Raw genomic sequence first — 21,101 nt, 5'->3', positions numbered from 1 at the left:
TAGAAATCCAATATTTTATTTTAAGATTTTCTCTTGATGTGGACCATTTTTAAAGTCTTTATTGAATTTGTTACCATATTGCTTTTGATTTTCATGTTTTGGTGTTTTGGCCACAATGTACGTAGAATCTTAGCTCCCTGACCAGGGATCAAACCTGTACTCTCTACATTGGAAGGTGGAGTCTTAGCCACTGGACTGTCAGGAAAGTCCTCAAATATTTTATAAGAAAGTTTAAATACAGCAAGCAGCTTTAGAGAAACAAATCTATTATGTCGGGGATGATCCATGTTTTGGAAAATGTTTATTCAGGCATTTCTAGAGTGTGTTTGTAGAACTGCTACTCAATCTCTACAGAATAATTGCATAATTCTCCAGCAAGAAAGTGAGTTCTCCTAGATGAGGCCAGACTTGTGAGGGTTAAGGTAGGCTAGGGGCTTTGAGGCTATTAATGCAGACCAGGCTCTGTGAGTGAAGAAGCCCTCAACTAGGAATCAACCCACAAAGGACAATGAGGCCAAGGTCAAGAAATCCTAGAGCCAAGAGTAAGGGAAGAAGAGCCCCACTTCAAGACTACAGATTGTAACATTCAAAAGGGAGGGATCAAAAGCAAAACAAACAACCACCACCAACCCAGAGGAGAGGGATGAGCAGGAAGAACACACCCGTGCGGGTGTCTGCCTGTGAAGCTGAGGCAGGGAGGAAGGGCAAGGGCGGAGAAGCAAAAGGAAAGAGAGGAAACTGGGAACAGGAGGCTTTCTAAGCATTCAAAAGAATCCTAGAGACAGGAGTTCCAAGCCACATTCTACTCCCAGCTCACTAACTCAGGCAATTCTCCACGGGCTGGTCTTTTAGGATAGGATATTTTTCTCTTTTTTTTTTTTTTGGCTGTGCTGGGTCTTTGAGAGGGCTTTCTCTAGTTGGAGAGAGCAAGGGCTCAGTAGATGCCCTAAGGCATGTGGGATCTTAATTCCCTGATCAGAGATTGAACCCATATACCCTGCAAATTCTATACCTCTGGACCACCAAGGAAGCCCTGGTGGATCTTCTTATCTTCAGCCTTCTGTGACTCTAAGAGGACTGCTGTTACGAATACTCTACTTTCCTTCTTTCTCACCTACATGTGTTTATGGCAAACCTGTCTGAGCCTGAGGATGTGCGTGGATGAGTCTAGTCACCCACTGCCTCATCATCACTTTGGCGATCAACACTGGGGCCATCAGACTGAGTCAAAGGCAGTCAATCCATCTGCTGTCCAGGGGCCTCGGCTCTCCTAACCGAGGCAGTTAGAGTCTCGCTTGGAGGCAAGCGTTACATAGAGGACAGGAACAAGGGTTAGGAGGGCAGTACATGGCCAGAACGTGTTTGAGGAGTCGGTCAGAACTTCATTCAACAAGTATTTACTGATCATCCACCATGAGCCAGGATCCTTTTGGGAAAACACGCACAGAGTTGTGAGCAAGAGTAGCAAGTTTCCAGGGATTTCCCTGGTGGTCCAGTGGCTAAGACCCAATGCAGGGGGCACAGGTTCGATCCCTGATCATGAGACTAGATTTCACATGCCACATCTAAAGATCTTGCATGCTGCAACTAAGACCAAAGCCAAATAAATAAAAGTCTTTTTTTTTTAAGTAACAAGGTTCCTACTTCTTGAAGCTTGCTTTTCAGTGGGGAGGGCATGCGTCATCCAGTAAGCAGAAAAATACCCAATTTTAAATAGAATGAAGAACTATAAAAGAAAGCAGAAGGGAATAGAGAGTGGCATGGTAATGTGGGGAGAGGTTATTGTTGATGGTTGGCTAGAGCAGGAGATGACATCTGAGCAGAGAACTGAATAAAGACGGGGAGGCTGTGGGGAGCTTCTCAAGGTAGATTTAGGTGAGAGATTATCTAGGCCTGAAATGGGACAGAGCTGGCTGAGATGGAGGTGAGGAAACAGAGTAAAACTGTCAGGTCTGAGTGATTGTATGAGCTTCCCAGCTGGCTCTGTGGTGAAGAACCTGCCTGCCAGGCAGGACACACAGCTTCAATCCCTGGGTCAGGGAGATCCCCCGGAAAAGGAAATGGCAACCCATTTCAGTATTCTTGCCTGGAGAATCCCACGGACAGAGGAGCCTGGTGGGCTACCGTCTATGGGGTCACAGACAGCTGGACACGACTGAGTGACTCAAGAGAAACAAGTGACTGTACAGATGTTGGGGGCATGAGAGAAAGGAAGGGCTGGAGAACAACTCCCAGGTTCCCAGCTCAGGCGGCAAGGAAGGAAGACGGTGGGGACACATACTGAGACACGCGGCAGGAAGAGAAGCAGGTTGGGGGTGAAAAGTTGTCTTTCACAACAGTAGCTTCTACCGTGACCCCTTGGCTGCTGATGTCCCCAGCAGGAGCAGTCTGCAGCTGGAGCGGAGGCCTGCCTGGAGTTTGCGGACTCAGGGGAGATTAATGATGCCATCAGTGGCACGGAGGTGGCCTGTCGGCCAGCCAGCAAACTTGGCGTGGGCACTTGTATCCTCCCAGAGGACCATCTGTGAGCACTCAGCAAGAGGCAGGTGGTGTGGAGAGTCCTAACGGAGCTTCCCCTCTAGTAGGCCGTGAAAAAAAAATCTCCTTACAAGGAAAATGATTTCGAGTACTGATGACAGGGACTATGAAGAATTTCAAGTAAGGTCACAGCATAAGGGGTTTCGGGGAGGGTGGGTTGTGGCAGAGATGGCTTTAGCCATGGTGACTGAGATGGTCCTCTGTGAGGATACAGAGTTGAAGGCAAAGCTGAGTCAGAAGGACATGCCCTGTGGAACTGGATAAAGCCCCTCTGAAGCAAAAGAAATTGTAGGCCTTTCGATCCTCGGATGGAAAAGGACTTGATGCATCTGAAGAACAGGTGAAAGGTCAGAATGGCCAGAAGAGAGTGAGGGGAGGCAGGCTGATGGGAGAAAGGTCTGAGTGGGTCAGATGGGGAGGAGCCCATTTCTGATTTTTCCTCTTTCTGGTTGCACTGCAAAGGTTGTTTTTCACAACAGCAAGGATCTAGCATGATGCTTTGGCTGGTGATGTCCCTGGCAGGCGGAATCCGCAGCTGGAGCAGGGGCCTGGCTGGAGTTTGGACTCTAGCCAGGGGATTTTAGTTCCCCACCCAGGGATCAGACCCATGCCCCCTGCAGTGGAAGCATGGAGTTCTAGCCACTGGACTTCCAAGAAAGTTCCCAAGACTGGGTTTTATCCTGAGGGAACATGGAGAGAAAGAGCAGAAGCCTGAGGCAAGATTCCCGGGCAACACCAGCCTGAAGGACAAAGGGAATGTAGTCACACAACCAGGAGCAGGCAGGCTTTTGTGGAACAAGGGATAAATCCTCCAGCTGCAATGAGCATATCACTTGTATGTTCATAATACAGAATGGCTCCTGTTTTGTGAAGGATACGATGCAAGGATTATTCATCTTCACCCATAGCCCACACACAAGCTAAAGGCCCAAGAAGTCCATATGTCCTGCCACCGTTTCTTGAGTTTCTCTTTCAACATAACAGCTTTCATCTACACGGTGATGTGTAGATCAGCAAGGCATCAGTGTCCACAGGACTGCTTTAAGAGAGCTGTAGAAAGAAGTCCAGCAGTGTATGCTTTCACCGTGCAGATGAGAAAATGCAAGTATACAGAGGTTAAAAAGTTTTTCCAAGTTAGTGTAGGCCTAAGCTAAAGACAGCATCTCTCTTTCTCTCTCACTTTTAGGCAGCCCTGTCTCCTTATTCAAAGGCTACTTTTCGTTTGGCACCTAGTTCAGGCCAGTTTGGAGAAAGCTATCGTTAGATGTTTTTTGATCACCAAACCCTGGTGACTCTAGCCATCTCCACCTCTCTTTATCCACAGGCACAACACTTCGCTTGGATGTCTGGGATGGATGGAAGGAGTTTCTGATGGGTTGTCTCCTTGGACAAAAACTTCAAGTCCAACGCTATTTATCAAATGAAGGACCAGTCCTCAAGTACGAGATAAAGCAAATGCTAAACTAATTAATTTTTGCTAAACTCTCATGGGACCTCTTTAGCTGGGGTGTTGCTCCATGAAAGCTCCCCTTAGGCATTTTTATTGCAATATATTCTGGAACAAGACGGCAAGGATGCCACCAGGGCTGAAAGCCTTTGGTGATGAACTGCAATTCAAGAAGGCTTTCCTCACACTAACAATCTAAATGGGAGACTTCAGTTTGGTTTGGATATTAGACTTTTAACAGCACTTTTTAAAAGCTACCAGAATAAGTGCCTTGCCACTCTTACATTCCATTGTTCTAAAAACCACTAATTGCTAATTGATTGGCTGAAAATATCCGTGGTCTCTTCCTAAGCTATCCTGTAGCTTATCAAATTACATTTAATGCACGCTTTTAAACTTTTGCCACACATGAAGTGTTGCTTGTGCCGCTGGGGCAATGGAGGGGGGTAGGCTCAGAGAAGCAGGTGGACATTTTAACTTACCTCTGCAGCCAGCAGCTTCCCAGGTGCATGAACTACCTTTTAGGTTTTAATGCAGGGTGCTATTTTTGAACACTGCCCCCGTGTGGTGATTTAGTCATACTTTACAGATGCCCACACAGGAGGATGTGAGGTGACAGACTGGAAAGCCAGCGTTTGAAATTTTCCAAGATATTCAGATAATTTAAGTTGATTTCCATTTGGGGATAATTATAACGCTCTGTTTTGATGCTCTGAATGCAAAGAACCATTTCATCGCTTTCAACAGTGCCTATTTGTTGAATACGTTGCAATAGACATTGTTATATTTATTACCTTATTTTATACTTAGAACATTTCTATGAGATTGCCCACAAAAATCTTATTCTTTATCTTATTTTACAGATAAGGAAACTGATTTAGGGAATCTGCCCAACATCACACAGTTAGCAAAGGGCCCAACTGAGTTTTGGATCCCAGGAACTTACTCCAGTGCTCATGGACTTAACCGTTTCCACTTAATCTCTAAATAAAATCAAAGAGCTCAGAGAATATAAATAATGAGACTGAAGAGCTCCTTTTGCAATTCATCCACCCATTCAACAAACATCTATTGAGCCTTTACTATGTACTATGAACAATAAACAAGATATGGTTCCTGCCTTTAGCAAGCTTACAGTCCAGTGGAAGAAACACAAAACAAGTAACCAGTTCTTGGAAGAACAGAACTGCAAAATGTTCATGGGTACAAGTGCCCATCTACCCTGCTCCCTCAGGGTTTAATTGTCTACACGTGAGCAAGTAGTCATCTTGTACCTCAGCTTCCTCTTCTGTACAATGCGAATAATAATAGCACCTATCTTACAGAACTACTTTAGAGAGTAACTGAGCTAATATCATAAGGGACTTGGAGGTCAGCCTGGCACATGGTAAGGAGGATATAAATGTTAGGTGTCACCGCTGTTGCCATTCAGCCTGAAAAGCATGATGACATGGGCGTTGTGCAAGAAGATGTGGGGAAGTACAGTATGGACAACTAGACTTGCGGGAGCAGATAAAGCATCCTTAAAAAGGAACCTGAAGGGCTGACACTCAGGTACACGGTTGGGAGAAGAATTAAAAGGTTCCAATGAAAGCTTTCCTGGTGGGTCAGGTAGTAACGAATCTGCCTGCAATTCAGGAGACCTGCGTTTGGTCCCTGGGTTGGGAAGATCTCCTGGAGAAGGGAATGGCTACCCACTCCAGTATTCTTGCCTGGGAAATCCCATGGACAGAGGAGCCTGGAGGGCTACAGTCCACGGGGTCGCAAAGAGTCAGACATGACCGTTTAACAAACACTTTCAAAACAGATGGAACCACATGAACAAAGACCCAGGGGGCAAGAATAGATTTAAAAAACTGAAAGAAGTTCCACATGGTAGATTATAGAATTAGAGGAAGCTAGTGGCCAGAGGCTGGAAAGATTAGAATAGGCCAGCTCATGAAGGCTTCTGTAGGAATGTGAAGGAATTTGGACTTTATCTTTTGAATGGTGGGAAGACATGGAAGGTAGAGAAAGACCATGATGCAACCTGCATTTTCGAATGTTGGCTCTGGCTGCAGTGTGAGGAATAGAGGCAGTCAAAAGACACTGGCAGCCTGAGCGAGGCTTATGTAGCAGAGGCGGGTCTAGGAGCACAGAGAGACAGTGAAAAGATCGTTTCAGAGGCAGAATCAACTAGTCTCAGCAACAAGAGTGCGCTGGTTCCAACATGGGTGTTAAGGATGAAAGCAAAGGACAGTTAGTTGACCCAGGAGAGGCTTTTCTCCCCAAATCAGGAAAATTGATCAAATTCAGAGTTGCTGGCTTACACTAAAGAATTTCAGAATAAATTGATATATGAACCAAAACACCAATGCATTCATGTATAACTCTAGTTAGTTAGACTCTAACTGTCAGAGGGCCCTAGAAGCTCACATGTTCTGGGAAAACCATCTTTCTTATTCAGGAGAACTCCATGGGAAGCCAATAGACAGGAACAGATGCTGTGGTGAGCATGTAATCAGAAACAAGAGTTAGTTCTATGCAGTTGATTTTCAATGATACCAGGCGAGCCTGCCTCCATCTCTACAATGGGGTCTGGTAAACCTTGTCCAAGTGGATATGGACAATACCCGGCAGAGCTCTGTCTACTTTTGCCTCCCTAATTCTTATTTCTCTGAACACTCTTCACCAATAATTTGATTTGTGCCTGATGGGGTATTGGAAGGATAGAGATGTCAGGAAGGCCAGTAAGCATATAATACAGTGGAAGAGAAGGGGAGTTGGTGGGAAGTGATGCTAGAGATGGGCAGGGTCCTGGTGACAGGGGCCTTGTAGGCCAAAGTGAAGCATTAGAATTTCAGTTGCAGCAGGACGCTATTAGAGTATTTAGAACAGGGCATAGGCCACCACCAACTTAAGGAAAAAAAAAGATTGCTAAGCACTATGTGAGGAAAAGCCCAGAGCGGGATAAGAAGGAAGTGGGAGACCAGCTAGGAGACTGTGGCACTGGTGGCCACGCTGATGGGAGGCAATCTAGGGGTTTAGATTGCAGTGGAGACTCTGAGAAGCCAGAAAATAACGACAAGGCAAACAAATGTTTGCATACAAAATGTTCAAATTTCTAAAAATGGACTGAATCCCTTCCTGCACTTTCCCAGTTAATACAAAGCTTAATATTTTTCTTGAACATTTGATTTTCATAAAAAAGAAAACTGCTCCAAAGAAACCAGTTTGAATTATTTACATTTGCACAGTAGGACAATGTGTATAAGCAGGGCCTGTGTGATTTAACCTGCATATTGTGTGCTAAGTCACTTCAGTTGTGTCCCGACTCTTTGTGACCCCATGGATTGTAGCCCTCCAGGCTCCTCTGGCCATGGGATTCTCCAAGCAAGAATACTGGAGTGGGTTGCCATTTTATCCTCCAGGGGATCTTCCCACCCAGGGACCAAACCCGTACTTCTTGTGTCTTCTGCATTGACAGGTGGGTTCTTTACCACTAGCCCCATCTGGGAAGCCCGTATATTATTATAGGTCTTTTCTGAAAACATTTTAGGTAAAAGTTAGGAAGAAATAAATATTTTAACTAGAATACTTCAGGGGTATTTAGTGAAACTACATTTGTCTGTTTGCTCTGGCTTGTCTCATTCATTCAGGTACCAGAAAAGGGTCGCCCTGTACATCGCCGCCTTTTACGGGTACATTGAGCTCACGGAATGGGCCCTGAAACAGGGTGTGCGGCCCCACGAGGCAGTCGGCGTGCACCCATACCGAGCGTGGTGCCAGGAAGCCCTGCACACAGACGTCTCTAAATGCCCCATTCATGCAGCCGCGGAAGCCGGCCAACTGCTGATTCTGAAGGCCTTTGTCAACTGCAGTGTGCTGTGCCTGGATTGTAGAAACGCAGCGGGACAAACTCCTCTGACCATTGCGTGCAAACACAAGCGTAAAGACTGCGTGTTGTATTTACTGAGTAAAATGTGGTCAACGGTTTCTTTTCCGAAAATCTCAGTCTCCATGAGGATTTATATTAAAATAAAACAGTGGGTACTCAGAGCTCAGAGTCACAACCTGAATAAAGGCCAGCGTTGCGGAGCGAGGGTCTTGGGGGCAAGAGTTGGAGATGTTGTGATGGTGGATGGTTTCACCAAACCCAAAATGACCTCCAAGAGCTGGCAGAAGGCTACGGACAGGGACTCCCAAGGGGGCACTGAGGGTAAACTGCCGCCTCTCCGGGAGCAAATGGTGAGCAGGCAACTTGCCCACCCTTTGGCAACTGCGCGGCAAGACCCAAGGGAAGAGCCAGCCAGACTTCCTCCACCGGCAGACGCAAACACATTCTCTGAACTACAAAAAAGACAACAAAACTGGAAAAAAATCACTGCCACGACTAGGAAAAAAGAAAAGCTCATAAAAAACACATATATGCCCCAAGTCCCTCTCCCTCCAATTTCAAGAGTGGGCTACTCACACCCATCATTTTACTATGCAACTCCCAGAGCTGACTTTTTACTCAGATCTTCCTTCGCATCTTTCTCAGAGCACAGTGGGAGGACTCCAAGGGAGAACGCCATCTACTGCTTAGCTGTGGCCAGGTAAGCTTTTCTCTTCAAACAAAAGCAGACTTTAATAGGGCAGCTCTAGGGGACAGATGGTCCACGAAGCCCTAACATGCCATATGGTGTAATACAGCTTGTTCCAATGCATCAGTCCCCAGCTTCAAGGCCCACAACCAAACCTCATATTCAGGACAAAATGAACTGACTTTATTGGCCCGTCCATGTAGTATTCTACTCATCAGATTTTCAAAGAAGAGTTGTATCAATGAACAAGTTCCGTTGCTGTTGCTGCTGCTTCCTTTTTTTTTTTTTTTAAACTAAAAGGAATTGCTAATTATAATTAAAGGGAGAAGGGGGAAACTTGCAATCTGGGAGATATCAAGAGTGTCAATGGAAGCTTAGATGGTAGTGAAAGTGGAAGGGAAGAAAAAAACAGTTAAATGACTGAATCATAAGACTTCTGTTGACTTATAGATAAGATATACAGGCTGGGGGAGAACTATATTGGATAAGATAATAGAATTGATATTAACATTTAAGGTAAGTTTAAAAAGTAATCCATTATCACATTTAAAGACATAAACAAGTGTGTCAGAAGCAAATTTTTCAGGCACATTCATTTCATAAGGTAAACTTTTATATGTGGGTCATCCATTTTCACTGAAAACAGAACTCTAATTAGATCTCAGGACCCATCCACGACTTATGAGGCATTCTTGGGTGCCATGATTACAGTGGAAATATAGATTTATGAATGGCTTTCCCCTTGACTCAGTACCTTGAGAAGGAAAGAAAAAATAAAGCTAGACTGTTTTAGTGGCCTTTCTGTATTTGTCTTTATATCCGCTAGATTGTTGCCACCTACTGGTGAGAATAATTTTAGCCCTAAAACTGTGGATGTGACTGATGATGGAAGCAAGAGCCGATGCTGTAAAGAACAATATGGCATAGCAATCTGGAATGTAAGGTCCATGAATCAAGGTAAATTGGAAGTGGTCACACAGAAGATGGCAAGAGTGAAGATTGACATTTTAGGAATCGGTGAACCAAAATGGACCGAAATGGGTGAATTTGATACAGATGACCACTATATCTACTTCTCTGGGCAGGAATCCCTTAGAAAAAATGGAGTAGACCTCATAGTCAACAAAGGAGTCTTCAATGGAGTACTTGGATGCAATCTCAAAAATGACAGAATGATCTCTCTTCGTTTCCAAGGCAAATCATTTAATATCACAGTAATCCAAGTCTATGCTCCAACCAGTAATGCCAAAGAAGCTGAAGTTAAACAGTTCTATGATGACCTACAAGACCTTCTAGAACTAACACCCAAAAAAGATGTCCCTTTCATCACAGGGTACTGGAATGCAAAAGTAGGAAATCAAGAGATACCTGAAGTAACAGGCAAGTTTGGCCTTGGAGTACAAAATGAAGTAGGGCAAAGGCTAACAGAGTTTTGCCAAGAGAACGCACTGGTCATAGCAAACCCCATCTTCCAACAACACAAGAGAAGACTCCACACATGGACATCACCAGATGGTCAATACCAAAATCAGACTGATTATGTTCTTTGCAGCTAAAGACAGAGAATCTATATACAGTCAGCAAAAGAAGACTGGGAGCTGACTGTGGCTCAGATCATGAACTCCTTATTGCAAAATTCAGACTTAAATTGAAGAAAGTAGAGAAAACCAATAGACCACTCAAGTATGACCTAAATCAAATTCCTTATGATTACACAGTGGAAGTGACAAACAGATTCAAGGGATTAGATATGATAGACAGAGAGCCTGAAGAACAATGGACGGAGGTTTGTGACATTGTACAGGAGGTGGTGATCAAGACCATCCCAAAGAAGAAGAAATGCAAAAAGGCAAAATGGTTGTCTGAGGAGGCCTTACAAATAGCTGAGAAAAGAAGAGAAGCCAAAGGCAAAGGAGAAAGGGAAAGATCTACCCATTTGAATGCAGAGTTCCAAATAATAGCAAGGAGAGATAAAAAGCCGTTCTCAGTGATCGATGCAAAGAAATAGAGGGAAACAATAGAATGGGAAAGACTAGCAATCTCTTCAAGAAAATTAGAGATACCAAAGGAACACTTCATGCAAAGATGGGCACAATAAAGGACAGAAACCGTATGGACCTAACAGAAGCAGAAGATATTAAGAAGAAGTGGCAAGAATACACAGAAGAACTACAAAAAGAAAGATCTTAATGACCCATATAACCTCAATGGTGTGACCACTCACCTAGAGCCAGACATCCTGGAATGGGAAATCAAGTGGGCCTTAGGAAGCATCACTACAAACAAAGCTAGTGGAGGTGATGGAATTCCAGTTGAACTATTTCAAATCCTAAAAGATGACGCTGTGAAAGTGCTGCACTCAATATGCCAGCAAATTTGGAAAACTCAGCAGTGGCCACAGGACTGGAAAAGGTCAGTTTTCATTCCAATCCCAAAGAAAGGCAATGCCAAAGAATGCTCAAACTACCACACAATTGCACTCATCTCATACACTTGCAAAAGAATGCTCAAAATTCTCCCAGCTAGACTTCAACAGTACGTGACCCGAGGATTTCCAGATATTCAAGCTGGATTTAGAAAAGGCAGAGGAACCAGAGATCAAATTGTCAACATCTGCTGGATCATCAAAAAAGCAAAAGAGTTCCAGAAAAACATCTACTTCTGCTTCATTGACTACACAAAAGACTTTGACTATGTGGATCACAACAAAAAATGGAAAATTCTTAAAGAGATGGGAATACCAGACCACCTTATCTGCCTCCTGAGAAACCTGTATTCAGGTCAAGAAGCAACAGTTACAACTGGACATGGAAAAACTGACCAGTTCCAAATTGGGAGAGGAGTACATCAAGGCTGTATATTATCCCCCTGCTTATTTAACTTATATGCAAAGTATATCATGTGAAATCCCAAGCTGGATGAAGCACAAACTGGCATCAAGATTGCCAGAAGAATTATCAACAACCTCAGGTATGCAGATGACACCACCCTTATGGCAGAAAGCAAATAGGAATTGAAGAGCCTCTTCATGAAAGTGAAAGAGGAGTGTGAAAAAGCTGGCTTAAAACTCAACATTCAAAAAATGAAGATCATGGGATCCAATCCCATCACTTCATGGCAAATAGATGGGTAAACAATGGAAACAGTGACAGACTTTATTTTTTTTATTTTTACTTTTTGACAAACTTTATTTTTGGGGGCTCCAAAATCACTGCAGATGGTGACTGCAGCCATGAAATTAAAAGATGCTTGCTCCTTGGAAGAAAACTATGACCAATCTAGACAGCATATGAAAAAGCAGAGACATTACTTTGCCAACAAAGGTCTGTCTAGTCAAAGCTATGGTTTTTCAGTGGTCATGTATGGATGTGAGAGTTGGACTATTAAGAAGGCTGAGCATCAAAGAATTGATGCTTTTGAACTGTGGTGTTGGAGAAGACTCTTGAGAGTCCCTTGGACTGCAAGGAGATCCAACCAGTCCATCCCAAAGGAAATCAGTTCTGAATATTCATTGGAAGGACTGAAGCTGAAGCTCCAATACTTTGGCCGCCTGATGCGAAGAGCTGACTCACTGCAAAAGACCTTGATGCTGGGAAAGATTGAAGGCAGGAGGAAAAGAGGACAACAGAGGATGAGATGGTTGGATGGCATCACCGACTTGATGGACATGAGTTTGAGCAAGCTCTGGGAGTTGATGACGGACGGGAAGCCTGGCGTGCAGCAGTCCATGGGGTCACAAAGAGTCAGACTTGACTGAGTGAACTAAACTGCGCACAATGAGGTTGAGAATAGAAATCTTATCTCCAATCTTATCATTTCTCATTTCCCAATCTTTTTCTCTTCCTTGCGTTTCTACTCTTGACTGCCTGCCCATCTGTCTTCTCCTGTTTTCACAGCATCTTCCCAGGATGTATCCCACATCCCCCTGTTGGTGTGTTGTGGAGGGCACAGGGGGACCTGCATAGCTTACGCCCCTGAAAAGCTCTCTCTGGTTTGACTCATGTCCCCCCTTACAGGAGTCACCCCTCTCCATCTGAAGCTGGCAGTCAAGCCAGGCAGCCAGGTGGTCTGAGCGCAGAGCGCTGAAGGACCAGTTACAGCTCTCGGGCCGAAATGTGAGAAATGGACATGTGCCATCTTGACGGTGGGGTTCACCATCCTCAAGCTAGTATCATAGCCAGGAGATGGGAAAGAGCCTAACTCATCCTTCGGGGTGGTGACCCAGGAGAACTGGGTCAGGGAGGGTCCATTAGACGTTCCCAGTTGTGTGAGAAATGTGATCTCCCAAACCAGGACCCCAGACATTTCATCTGGCATCATATGAGAGCATTTGCTGGACTACATGTCATTCAGGAACTGCACATTTTTTTTTAAACATTATTCATTCATTTATTCATTTTAATGTTTATTTTTATTTATTTGGCTGTGCTCAGTCTTAGCTGCCGCATGCAGAATCTTCAGTCTTTTAGTTACGGCCTGTGGGATCTAGTTCCCTGACCAGGGTTTGAACCTGGGCCCCCTGCACTGGGAGCACAGAGAGTTAGCCATGAGACCATCAGGGAAGCCTCTAGGAATGCCATCTTTAGCTTCACAAAAATATACTTGTGCGGGTTGACTCCGAATATTAAGTTAACTCAGATCCAGTGCTAACATGGGTCTCAGGTGGTGAGGGCAGCTGAGTGCTGTGGAGATGACTGACTGAGTCTCATTCCTCAGAAGACAGGGTCAGCTTTATCCACATCAAAGAACATTGCCAAGGTCTGCCTAGAAAACAGTCTTCCTTACAGCTTATTGTCTGGTTCCAGTGTACTTGATGTAACCTGGAAATCCAGCTTAGTGAAGATTCAAATGTGGAGGTTTGGTCCAGAAGGTTCAGAGTGAACTGAGAATAGATGGAAATCCCCAAAGACGTTTCTGACGGGCTCTTACGCTCCTGATAGAAACAGAACTCTCCATGTTGTTCTGTTTTGTTTCATTTTGATAAAAAGTACCAAGGAGGGAATTCCCTGTCGGTCCAGTGGTTGGCACCCCAGGTTTTTGCTGCCGAGGAAGTGGGTTCAGTCCCTAGTTCAGAAACTAAGCTTCCTGCAAGTTGCATAGCACAGCCAAAAAAAAAAAAAAAAAAAAAATCTTCAACCCAACAGATTCTATGACATTGAGTGGCTTTCTGTTTCTAGCTGTGAGTGCTCACCTTTTGGTATTGCCTTGGGATGATTTCATTCCCACCGATTCACAAGGAAACGGTTTCAGAAAGATTCCTTGTCCCTGTTTACCTCCTCACAGGGCAAGACAAACCAGCCACTGGAGCAATAAAATAAGCCCAAGATTTCCATCATTTTAGCTATAAATGGAGACAAGAATGGACCTCCTTATAAATTATGTCCTGTTTTCTTGCAGTGCCTTTAAAGAGAAACGGTGGCTTCAGCAGTTAGGAATAGCAAGAGTCCTAGCGAAAAAGAGCATTTCTGATCTGACCATCCAAGGAGGCTTGACAGCATGTGAAAATCCTCCAGAAATTGTGCTTTGAAAAGTCACGATGACCCCAGTTTGTATGAAGACCTGGTCAAACAGAACTTCTAATTCTAATGCTAAGGTTTCTAATAACTGTTTTAATTGTGGGGTTTCTAATAACAGTTCTGATGCTACATGAGTATTTAAAGTTTAATACCATGTTTTCTCAAACTCCATCACCCTAAGTGAAAATTTAGGGCATTTGTTTTTACACAAACAGTCTGAGGTAGAATTCATAAGAAACGGAGAAGAGCAGTTGCCTATGGGGCAGTACGGCAACCAGGAAGGTGGGAAACAAGGACATGAGCAAGAATGTTTACTCTTTCTCCCTCTCTCTCTTTTTTTATTTTTTGCTTTCCTGGGACTTTTTAAAATGCTTTTTGTTTTTTAAACATGATTGCAGTACACAGTGAAAATATTAATTCAAAAAATTCTATATAGGGAAAATATGCTATACAGGGATGAGACGGCTAGACGGCATCACCAACTCGATGCACATGAGTTTGAGCACGTTCCAGGAGTTGGTGATGGACAGGGAAGCCTGGCGTGCTGCAGCCCATGGGGTTGCAGAGTTGGACATGACTGAGCGACTGAACTAAACTGAAATAGGGAAAGTCCCTGGTAGAGTTATAAATACCATCTACGTCTAATACTGGTCTCAGATATCTTTTGAATTTCTGCTAAAACACTGCTTGCTGTTAATTTTTTTAAACTGAGGTAGAATGTACCTACAGTGAATTACAAAGATCTTAAATGTAAGATTCAACAGCTTGAACAAATATATACATCTGTGTAACTAATACCCCAGGCAAGACGTAAACACTTCCATTACCCCAGAAAGTTCCTTCAAGCTCCTAAATTTATCTTAATCCATATAGACAGATGCTGTTCTGATTTCCTGACACACCTCCACGTATAACACTTTCCAATTAAAGGAATCATACAGCTGTTCACTTTGTGTCTGGGTTAGTTTCCTCAACTTAATCTATTGAGGCTCATTAACATTGCTGCATGTATTAGTAGAACATTCTTTTCTTTTTCTCTATGTAGTATTATTCCTTTATTCATTGTTGATATCATTGGTGGTATCTTTTGCCCTATTTTTATTTTTCCATGAATAGTCAGTCTTGTAATGCTTTTGTCAATTTTACTAATTTTATTAGTTTTCTACAATGAACTGCTCCTTTTGGTTACTCTTTATATTGTATATTTGTTTTCTAACTTGTTATTTTTTTTTTTACTAGTCTTTACTAGTCTTCTAATATTTTGGACATGTTATTCATAGTTATTTTCCGGTCCAGGTCTAATAACTCCAATATTTGCACTTCCTCCATACAAGTCTTCCTTGGATCTTTTTTTGCTATTGAGTAGTATCCCACTGTATGGTCACACCACAATGTATTCAGATGTGTGACATTTGGACTGTCTCCAGTTTTGCGATATTGTGAATAAAGCTGCTTTACACATAATGGTAAAGGTCTTTTTCTGGACATGTCCTTTCATTTCTTTGGGGGCAAACGTCTAGGTGTGGAACTGTGTGATAACACAGTAAATACATAGGACACTATCATAACCTACCTAACAGCTCTCCAAAGCAGTCTTATAGTTTTACACCTTTAGTAACAAGCGTTCTGGTCACTTTACAGACTCAACAAAATCTGGTATCATTACTACTTTTGATTTTTAGCTATTCTAGTGGGTTTGAAATGACTTCTCATTGTGGTTTTAATTTGCATTTCCTTGATGGCTAATAATACTGAATGCTTTTTCGTGTGATTCTTGGCTATCTGTACCTTTTATTTCGTGAAGTATCAATTAAGTTCATGTCCATTTAAAAAATTCTGTTGTTTATCTTTTAATTATTGGTTTATTGGAGACTTTTATATACTCATGATACAAGTTCCTTGTCAGATGTATGCACTGTAAGCATTTTTTCCTAATCTGTGGACTCTTTCATTTTGTTAATGGTGTCTTTTGATGAATGAAAAGTTTTAACTCCAATGAAGTACAGTTTATCATTTTTTTCTTTTATAGTTCATGCTTTCTGCTTTCTAAGAAATCTTTGCCCACCCGAAAGCCATGAAGATATTCTCAAAGGTTTTCTTCTGGAAGTTTCAGAGTTCTTTAGGTCTATGTGAGTTTAGTTGCTAAGTGGTGTCCATCTCTTTGTGACCCCACAGACTGTAGATCTCCAAGCTCCTCTGTCGATAGGATTCCTAGGCAAGAATACAGGAGTGGGTCACCATTTCCTTCTCCAGGACATCTTCCTGACCCAGGGATTGATACTGTGTCTCCTGCATTGGTAGGTGACTCTTTACCACTGAGGCACCAGGGAAGCCCAAGTACCTTGGCACCTTTGTCAAAAATCAATTTACAATTGATTTGTTCTTTTTCCTAGTTTGTTTTGGCTATTCTTAGCCACTTACATTTCCAAAAAGATTTTTAAATAAACTTGTAAAAAATAATAAAAATAAATTTGCCATCCTCTATTTTTAAAAAATCCTATTGGGATTTTGATTGTTGAAAACTTCTTAATAATAGTAAATCTTACAACCCACCATATATCTCACCATCCATGGTATATGTCCCCATTTATTTAAGTCTTCCTTGATTTCACTCATCAATGTTTTTTAGTTTTTAGTGTAGAAGTCTTACAAATCACTTATTAAATGTTTTTTAAAATATTTAAAATTTTTGACTCTATTTGCTAGAAAGGTTTGTAAGACAGACCCTTTTTTACAATAGTCAGAGACACCTAAAATCTAAAGCCATCTAAAAATAGGTTTCTAGTTTGATATTACAGGGTTGGGCACATAGAAAGTTGATACAAATACAGGAAAGATGATGCTGAAGAGATGTTGTAGGCAGCATGTGCAGAAGTTCTGGTCACTGCAGAGACAGTGAGAGGGGATTGCAACTGGAAGACAGCACAGCACAGGTTCTGGGGTACTGGTAACTTTCTAATTCTTCATCTCGGTTAATAGATGTGCTAAATTTGAGAAAATTCGATAGGACGTGCTTTTTTCTTTTTCCAACTCTGTACTCTTTTCTGAATGAATTTTATTATCCAGTTTAAAAAAAGTTAACTAAAATAATGAGAAAAATTTTAGGAACTAATTCATAAACTACTTGATGCCAGCCTCAGACTCATGAGAGGGCAGTTCATGTGATGGATGCCACCATGCTACCTTCCCCTTGGCCATGTGCTGACCTAAACTGCAGTTCCTTGCAAGAGATCATCAGTTCAGTTCAGTTCAGTTCAGTTGATCATTCATGTCCAACTCTTTGTCACCCCATGGACTGCAGCATGCCAGGCTTTCCTGTCCATCACCAACTCCCAGAACTTGCTCAAACTCATGTCCAGAGAGTCAGTGATGCCATCCAACCATCTCATCCTCTGTCGTCACCTTCTCCTCCTGCCTTCAATCTTTCCCAGCATCAGGGTCTTTTCCAATGAGTCAGTTCTTCACATCAGGTGGCCAAAGTATTGGAGTTAAAGCTTCAGCATCAGTCCTTCCAATGAATATTCAGAACTGATTTCCTTTAGGATGGACTGGTTTGATCTCCTTGCAGTCCAAGGGACTCTCAAGAGTCTTCTCCAACACCACAGTTCAAAAGCATCAATTCTTTGATGCTCAGCCTTCTTTATGGTCCAACTCTCACATCCATACATGACTACAGGAAAAACAGCATTGACTAGATGGACCTTTGTTGGCAAAGTAATGTCTCTGCTTTTTCATATGCTGTCTAGATTGGTCATAGCTTTTCTTCCAAGGAGCAAGCGTCTTTTAATTTCATGGCTGCAGTCACCATCTGCAGTGATTTTGGAGCCCCCCAAAATAAAGTCTGCCACTGTTTCCATTGTTTCCCCATCTATTTGCCATGAAGTGATGGGATTGGATCCCATGATCTTCATTTTTTGAACTGAGTTTTAAGCCAGCTTTTTCACACTCCTCTTTCACTTTCCTGAAGTGGCTCTTCAATTCCTCTTTGCTTTCTGCCATAAGGGTGATGTCATCTGCATGTCTGAGGTTATTGATATTTCTCCCAGCAATCTGGATGCCAGCTTGTTCTTCATCCAGCCCAGCGTTTCTCATGATGTACTCTGCATATAAGTTAAATAAGCAGGGGGACAATATACAGCCTTGATGTACTCCTTTCCCAATTTGGAACTGGTCCGTTCTTCCATGTCCAGTTGTAACTGTTGCTTCTTGACCTGCATACAGGTTTCTCAGGAGGCAGGTCAGGTGGTCTGGTATTCCCATCTCTTTAAGAATGTTGCACTGTTTGTTGTGATCCACATAGTCAAAGGCTTTAGCGTAGGCAATAAAGCAGAAGTAGATATTTTTCTGGAACTCTCTTGCTTTTTCGATGATCCAATGGTTGTTGGCAATTTGATCTCTGGTTCCTCTGCCTTTTCTAAATCCAGCTTGAACATCTAGAAGTTCTCAGTTCACGTACCATTGGAGCCTCACTCGGAGAATTTTGAGCATTAGTTTGCTAGCATGTGAAATGAACGCAATTGTGGGGTAGTTTGAATATTCTTTGGCACTGCCTGTCTTTAGGATTGGAATGAAAACTATTTCCCTATCATTGAAACATAACAAAGGAGATGCTTGCTACAAAGTTCCTGGGGCAGGAATGTCTATGAAGAAGAAAGAAATATGATGAAATATGAGGAGAAAGGAAGGTAGATGAGGGGGAGGATGATAAGAGGAGAATGTGACAGCACAATTGATTCCCTGCCAGAATCAACCGAAAAATTGTTGAGTCTTTATTCTTTATTCACTTTAGCTCTAGAAGCAAAATAGTATGAAGTGATATAGGTTTTACTTTCTTACAATATTAAACAGACATCAAGCAGTATATTAGCATAGATAGGCTACTGTGGGACATTTATTCTAAAACTGAATCTTACTGAAATCAAAGTTAAGCATCACCCTCTCTTTGCTCTAGGTCATTCTGTTCTTTCCTCAGGTATTGCCACTTTCACACAGTATTGAAATTACTTGACTGTCTCCTTTACTATCTTCTCTTAGGCAAGGACAGTGTTTTATTCATCTCTAAACTGCCAAGGGAAAAAAAAAAAAAGAAAGAAAAAATAAACTGCCAAGGAATAACATATGCTTGAGCTTTTGAATAACTGCTCTATAAATATTTGTTAAATTAAATAAATGAATTTTATGATAATCATATACAAGGCATTCTCAATGACATGTGCACACAACATCTGCTCATAAAATATAAATATTTCCACTTAAAAATCACTTGCTTAATGCTAGTTTATTTAATTTGATCATCAAGATCAGTTTCTTAATATGAATTTATTAATGCGTCTGAGCATCATAGCAGCCTTGCATGGTACACTAAGGACAGTCATCATTAAAGTACATATTTTACAAATGAAGAGGCTAAATTTATAACATATAAAAGCAACTTGGTTTAGGTCCTACAGGTAGTTAAGTGTCAGATTCAGATCTGGAATCTAGAGTTTTGATTTTTCAGTTAGGTAATTACTTCTCAACAACCATAGACACTTGGTACCAGAAAGTCACTCTATACATTATCCTAGCAAGTTCTAACTCCCAGGCGGGTTTCCCCAGGTATAACTTGGCTTTTTGACCACCTTCCTTGACCACCCCATTCTGTTCATCCTTATTTCCCATCTTCACCCCCAACCCCCATCACCACTCCTGCTGAAGTCCCTGAGATCACAGAACAGAAATGCTATATTATATTGGCATAATAGTATACCTATTTGTAAATTCATTTCAGCATTCCTTATTCCCTCTATAATTGACATTCTCTCAATAATGTATGAATAAAATCTTCATAAAATGCCATTTTTGCTGATCTGCAACACAGTGTCAGAAAAACTATACTCTCTCTGCAAATGCTGCTTCAAGACCTAACAAGTTTAAGGATCTGCCTGTCTGTGCCCCCACATAGGAAACAGAGAAGCCTGGCATGCTGCAGTCCATGGGGAGGCAAAAAGCTGGACACGACTCAGTGATTGAACAACCATAGGAAACAATTTCAGTTTCAGTCACACGTGAGGGCTGAGGGAGACGCAGAGAGCAGAGCTGAAAAACATTTCCAATGTTCAGTTCTGCTCAGGAGACGGCATATAGATATCTTGGGGCATATAGTTAGCTTTTTATCTATATCCCTAGATATCACAACCATAGACGTGAGATTTCTCTTTTCCCCCACCCTTTCCCCCACTAAGAGAGTAAGAATTGAGGAGTCATATTCTTATTAATAAGCTGTTTAACAGTCTCTTATATTTGAACCACAGCAGGTGAGAAGAATGAGTTGGTAAAGGAACCAAATTCTCCCACTGCCCTTAACACTTAAAAATAAAGACAAGCATGGTTCATTGTCTTCCTCCTCCTCATCTTTATCCTAATTTATAATCACTCTCGGAACGTGTTACAAACCTCCACCTTTCAGGATGCTGCGCAGAATGATGGATTTCGGAGCAGGTGGTCAAGGGCTCTGACCTTCTTCCAGCTCTGTCACTGGCTGATAACACCGTATCGGGAGCTTTGGATTCTTCATGTACAAGTGATGACCCGCGCCGTACAAATGGCCCGTCTGTACAAACGATGGCATGGTTATTGAGAGCATTAAGTGAGATAAATCAAGTAAGATAACATATACCGAAGCTCTGTGTAAACTACTTAGCGCTAAAAAAAAGTGACGTTCAGTTGCTTGACCTGTCTCAGTTTACTTATCTCTCTCGGGGACAATAAGGGTACCTACCTGGTAAGGTTCTTGTGAACTCTAAACAAGTTAATAAACCTGGGAACAGTTCCTGACATAGTGCTTCATAAATGTTAGCTGCTAACATTATTCATGTAAGCTCCGCAAGGGGGCGAGTCGAATTTTACACTTTTCTTCCTCAGAGCAAGGCATTCTGAGCCCCGCAGGCGACATCTGATTTGCAAACTGAAGGATCTCCGGCTCCCAGTCTGCGCCTGGGGAGGCGTTTGAGTGTAGGACGGCCTTCAGCCGGAACCCAAGCCTCCGGGCGCTGA

At 42.4% G+C, this 21,101-nt stretch overlaps 1 protein-coding gene across 1 annotated transcript in view; it reads left to right on the top strand.

The window, feature by feature from the left end:
• The window catches only part of ANKUB1 (ankyrin repeat and ubiquitin domain containing 1), a 29,392-nt gene extending 15,315 nt beyond the window's left edge, over positions 1 to 14,077 (top strand). The window contains exons 4-6 of the mRNA XM_043874835.1: positions 3,863 to 3,977; positions 7,624 to 8,562; positions 13,948 to 14,077. Coding sequence (XP_043730770.1) covers positions 3,863 to 3,977; positions 7,624 to 8,562; positions 13,948 to 14,077 — 1,184 coding nt within the window. The remainder of the gene's footprint in view (positions 1 to 3,862; positions 3,978 to 7,623; positions 8,563 to 13,947) is intronic.
• Positions 14,078 to 21,101: the final 7,024 nt, after the last annotated feature.

This window comes from Cervus elaphus, chromosome 19, assembly GCF_910594005.1.
Source record: "Cervus elaphus chromosome 19, mCerEla1.1, whole genome shotgun sequence".
NCBI lineage: Eukaryota > Metazoa > Chordata > Mammalia > Artiodactyla > Cervidae > Cervus > Cervus elaphus.
Note: the sequence above shows the minus strand (reverse complement) of the source record. Positions and strands in the feature narration are given on the sequence as shown.